This window comes from Eucyclogobius newberryi, unplaced genomic scaffold (genome assembly GCF_026437365.1).
Source record: "Eucyclogobius newberryi isolate DKJ021-1_F unplaced genomic scaffold, fEucNew1.0.hap1 SCAF_10, whole genome shotgun sequence".
NCBI classification, from domain to species: Eukaryota; Metazoa; Chordata; class Actinopteri; order Gobiiformes; family Gobiidae; genus Eucyclogobius; species Eucyclogobius newberryi.
In genome coordinates, this window is record NW_027315724.1 from 24,751,459 (window position 1) to 24,757,227 (window position 5,769).

The 5,769-nt window shown below is 41.7% G+C and overlaps 1 protein-coding gene across 1 annotated transcript; it reads right to left on the reverse strand.

The window, feature by feature from the left end:
* Positions 1 to 4,230: 4,230 nt before the first annotated feature.
* LOC140371344 (lens fiber membrane intrinsic protein-like) lies at positions 4,231 to 5,769 on the reverse strand. Its single transcript, XM_072458453.1, has 4 exons — positions 5,567 to 5,769; positions 4,863 to 5,012; positions 4,475 to 4,609; positions 4,231 to 4,398 (listed from the first exon to the last, which is right to left on the reverse strand). The coding sequence occupies exons 1-4, from the start codon at positions 5,739 to 5,741 to the stop codon at positions 4,337 to 4,339; spliced, it is 522 nt and encodes a 173-aa protein (XP_072314554.1). The 5' UTR covers positions 5,742 to 5,769; the 3' UTR covers positions 4,231 to 4,336.

Here is a 5,769-nt window from a genome sequence, read left to right on the forward strand (position 1 = left end):
TCCATGTACAGGTTGGCCACTATGGGAGAGACGGGCGAGCCCATGGCACAGCCATGAATCTGTCTGTAAAATTGTCCCCGGAATTGAAAGTAAGTGGTGTTCAGACAGATGTCCAACAGTTTACATATGTGTTCAGGTGTCAGTTTGGTCCTTTCCTGTAGGGTGGTGTCTTCCTGCAGTCTGATCCTCACTGCTGCTACTGCATCAGTGGTCGGGATGCAGGTGAACAGGGACACAACATCATATAAAACCATGAGGTCATCTGGGTCCAGTTGGAGATGTTTCACTTTATCCACAAAGTTGTGCGTGTTTTCCACATGATGTTCCGAATTCCCCACAAGCGGAGCCAATATAGTTGTTAAATGCTTGGCCACATTGTAGGTGATGGAATCTGTGCTGCACACTATGGGTCTGAGTGGAACCTCCTTTTTGTGTATTTTTGGAAGGCCATAAATGCAAGGCATGGCTTCACCAGGATACAGTCTGTAGTACAGAGGCCGGTCTATCGCTTCCTCTTTTTTCCAGCCTTTGTAAACAGTCTATCACTTTCTTCTTGTAGCCACTGGTCGGATCTCTTTTCAAGCGCTCGTATGTGGTCGTGTCCTCGAGGAGGGTGTGGACTTTGGCTTCGTAATCAGCTGCGTTGAGAATCACAGTGCAACGTCCCTTGTCTGCTGGGAGGATGTTGATGCTATGATCTTTTTCCAGTGCTGAAAGTGCTTTCCTCTCTTCAGCTGTGATATTTGAAGGCGGTGGTTTGGCACTCTTCAGGGTCGCTGTGACACGTAACCTCAGGTCTGTAGCCTCCGATTCAGTCATTTTGTTGTTCCTAATTGCAGTTTCAGTGGCTGTGATGTAGTCCTCTGTAGGGATGTGTTTAGAGGTGACAGAAAAGTTGAGCCCTTTAGAGAGCACCTCCTTTTCTGCCTGTGTCAGAACACGATCTGATAGGTTCTTAATCCAATTGTTTTTGCTGGTCGCTAATTTGTCTGTCTCAGTCCTAATGTCTAGCACCGCCTTCAAATATCACAGCTGAAGAGAGGAAAGCACTTTCAGCACTGGAAAAAGATCATAGCATCAACATCCTCCCAGCAGACAAGGGACGTTGCACTGTGATTCTCAACGCAGCTGATTACGAAGCCAAAGTCCACACCCTCCTCGAGGACACGACCACATACGAGCGCTTGAAAAGAGATCCGACCAGTGGCTACAAGAAGAAAGTGATAGACTGTTTACAAAGGCTGGAAAAAAGAGGAAGCGATAGACCGGCCTCTGTACTACAGACTGTATCCTGGTGAAGCCATGCCTTGCATTTATGGCCTTCCAAAAATACACAAAAAGGAGGTTCCACTCAGACCCATAGTGTGCAGCACAGATTCCATCACCTACAATGTGGCCAAGCATTTAACAACTATATTGGCTCCGCTTGTGGGGAATTCGGAACATCATGTGGAAAACACGCACAACTTTGTGGATAAAGTGAAACATCTCCAACTGGACCCAGATGACCTCATGGTTTCATATGATGTTGTGTCCCTGTTCACCTGCATCCCGACCACTGATGCAGTAGCAGCAGTGAGGATCAGACTGCAGGAAGACACCACCCTACAGGAAAGGACCAAACTGACACCTGAACACATATGTAAACTGTTGGACATCTGTCTGAACACCACTTACTTTCAATTCCGGGGACAATTTTACAGACAGATTCATGGCTGTGCCATGGGCTCGCCCGTCTCTCCCATAGTGGCCAACCTGTACATGGAGCACTTTGAGAAGAAGGCACTGTCCTCATTCTCAGGCATAGCTCCAAAACTGTGGCTCCGCTATGTCGATGATACTTTTGTAACAATCAAGAAACAAGAGCTGGAAACCTTCTCTGATCACATCAATGCTGTGGACCCACATATTAGGTTTACAAGAGAAGACGCTAAGGAGAATCGCTTGGCCTTTCTTGATTGTTCCACGATCAGAGGAGAGGACGGGAAACTCCAAATAGAAGTATATAGGAAACCTACACACACGGACCAGTATCTGCTCTTTGGTTCCAACCACCCACTACAGCACAAGCTGGGGGTGATCAGAACCTTACAACACAGAGCTCAAGGTGTGCCCACCAGCTCAGAGGGCAAGAAGAAAGAGGAAAAACATGTCCGAAATGCCCTCTCAGCCTGTGGTTACCCCGCTTGGGCTCTCAACAGAGTGAAGAGAACCAAGAAGCAGGACAAAAGGGAAACTGAACAGAGAAGGAAGGGTGTTTCTATCCCTTATGTGTCTGGCCTGTCGGAAAAACTGTAGAGAATTTTTAGACAACACGAAGTCCCTGTTTATTTTAAACCAGGAAACACTTTAAGACAAAAACTGGTTCACCCAAAGGACAAGTTGCCGACTCAAAAACAGAGCAATGTAGTTTATTCGATCCAATGCAGTGAAGAAAGTTGTAAAGAACGTTACATAGGTGAGACGAAACAGCCTCTACACAAGAGGCTTTATCAGCACAGAAGAAATACTAGTTCAGGACCTCAGAGCGCCGTGCATCTCCATCTTGAAGCCTCTAATCACTCGTTTGAAGACGGTGAGGTGAAGGTTTTAAGCAGGGAGAAAAGATGGTTTGAAAGAGGAGTCAAGGAAGCTATTTTTGTTAAAAAAGAAAGACCTTCTTTAAACAGAAATGGAGGGCTTAGGTTTCATCTTCCTGTTATTTATAATGGGATTCTGAACCCCTGGAAAGGTAAAGGACATTCAGATGCTAATCAGGTACTCAGGGTGGTTGAGCCAGGGTCTCACAAAGACAAAGAGGTTTCTAATAGCCCATTAAGATTCTGAATAGGCTAGCTCGGTAGATACAAGGGGGAGTTTCTGTTGAAACAAACAACTCTTTCTACTTCAGGAAGGCTCCTCCCAATGGGCGGGTCTTACCACAGAACAGTATTAATATCGGAGTTCTCGACCTAAATTCTGTTATTGACAATGACTCTTGGATGAGAGTCGAAACGTCTATTTTTTCAAACTGAGTCCAGATGACTACAACTGAAGCTTTTTCTACTATGGAACACGCCTGGACGAATGAGGGATTACACCGACATATTTCAAGCTTCAATATTAACTTGATTTTTTTCTGCAGCAATTAATCTTGCTTCAAAATGGGATATCGTGACAGGCCTACTTGCAGTTTTGCACACATATTTTTACAGAAACATGGCCAAGAAATGACGCCATGCCACCTACTCCTGCGCCGCTTTCCACATGGCAAAAGGAGATGGAGATCATCGCCAACAAACCAGGGCAAAAGGACCGCGCCCAGCTCCACAGACACAGGAAGAACACCACACCAACACAATATTTGGCATGAATATAATGATTTTCAGATTCAGATTTCAGATGAATTGGTCTAAAATGAAGATGCCAAACGTCTTATTGTAAGGCGATCTGACTTTGCAGACACTGAATGATGCTTGTACTTCCTAAAGGACTTGTGTGTAACTCCATCATGGCAAAACTGTATCAGGGAGGAGAAATACCTGGGCAGTATAGGAGGAACAAATGTCCAGTGACGCTGCCCCCAGTGGACATATGAGGAGGTGGATTCTATTTCACAACACACAGAATGCCAGTCAAAGCAAATCTCCAACCTCACTAATAATCCGATTTTAATGACATACTAAAAACCTTTCACAGTAATACTATTTCTGTATTTATTTTTCTTGTGATGTTTTATCCATGAGAAACATTTATCTTATACTGTGGTATTGTTTTGTTTTTATCCATTAGAAACATTCATGTTAACACACCCAGATAGTATATATATATTTTTGTTTTCATAGAATAGTATATTCTTTTTCAGTTATGAGCATTAACACAGACCAAAAGACGATGTATTACACTGAAGAACTTCCCATATATTGATTCATTGCTCTGAATTCCTACTGACTGAAGGCCATATTCATGTGCATATAACTGATGTAAATAAGAGTGTTTACTTACCATTAATATTAGCATTATTTAGTCGTATGCTAGCTATTTTTATTTTTATTTTTATTATGAGTTCTTCTATTTAAAGAGTGTTGTTGTTTTTTCAAACTTCCTATAAGTTATCTGTCCTTCCCTCTGTATCTACTGCGCTGTAACACCGGAATTTCCCCATGTGTGGACAATAAAGGATTATCTTATCTTATCTTAATTGTAATTGTAAAATCTCAGTAGGTGATGTTCAAAGAAAATGAAGCCAACTGCAGTAATAACCTTTGTTTTATTTTGCTTAAATCTTTACAGGAACTGTCCAGTATTTTGGAGGTTTCGATCAAACAGAGCCAGACGGTTGCAAACATCTGTCTGCTCAGCGTGAGTTCGAGTTTCTTGGGCATTCGTGCATTCGGTAAGCACACATGTAGAAGATACCTGAAAAACACCATCACGCTCGGTTGGTTTGCAGCTTTTTCACGAACGAGCGTACGATTTAGAACAAACTCCTCACCTGAGAAGAAGGTGAGCACGACTGCCACCCAGCCCGTTATATAAGACCAGGAGAAGCGCCAACTGCCATAGCGTTTTCCATAGTAATTCACTGTCACTCCTGTGTACACTGCCATTGCCAGCAACACAAAGAAGCCTAAACACAAATGAGAAATTCTTATTAAAGGTCAGTATTATTATGAGTATTGTTACAGTATGATGCATGGAATCTTGTACACAAAAACATGATAATATTTCTGGATTTACAGTTAATGTTCTTTCACTCCTCTCATGAAAATCTGAATTCAGGGACAGACTTGTTTAAGTAAATTGAAAAGTAAACAGCTATGTTGAAACTTGTATTCATTGGACTAAAATAAAAGTTGTAATTTTGACTTGTGAGGACTTACAAGAGATGAAGAAGAGGATGCCGGCTGCAAATGTCTTGTCAAAGCTGTCAAAGGATGAGTAGTGGATAAAAGCCATTACGCCAATTACAATTCCAATGAAACAGGCCAGAAGGGAGAGGATCATGAAGGCACGGGTCGCGTCCCAATAAGCTACAAGCAAGTGAACAAAGTTAGTGCAAAATCTTTACAGTATAACGTGATTTAGTATTGTATTGTCTTATGGATGTTAAACAATTGAGGAAGAGCTACTTTTTTGTTACTTAAGTAAAAGTGCAAATACACAAGGAAAAAATACTCAAGTAAAAGAAAACATTACAAAACAAATAATGTTATTTCCACAAAATGTATTTGAAGACTAAAAAGTAAAAAAAAAAAAAAAGTAGAAAAAATAAAACACCCATTTTGAGAACTATAAAGTGTCAAATTTGGATCTTGATTTGATTTAATTGTATTACTTTTTCAAAATCAGAAAAAATGTTCTAAGCAGACTATTTTTTTTGCTTGAACTCCTTAAAATGTAGGCGGGTTGTCTCTTTAAACAAGCCAAAAGAAATAAACGAAAAAATACATTTAATTTTCAGTTCATTTTAAAATGTATTGCAGTAGAAAGTACAGACAAAAATCTCCTAAAAATGTTGCTTTATTTTTGTACTTTGTTACTTTCCACCACTGATGTTAATGTGGTTAATGGGCGCGGCTCTTACCAATGCTGTCTGTGTGTGCCATGCACTTCCCGGGCACACAGTATCTCCACAGGCCCTGGTGCATGTAATTGCTGGCATGTCGGTACTGCATCCAGTAGTCTGTTGCCGTGGAGATGATCAAAAGGATGTTGCCGACTCCAGCACAGAACAACCCACCTCCCATGAAGCTGTACATCCTCACTGTCAGAGAAGAGCTTTATCAG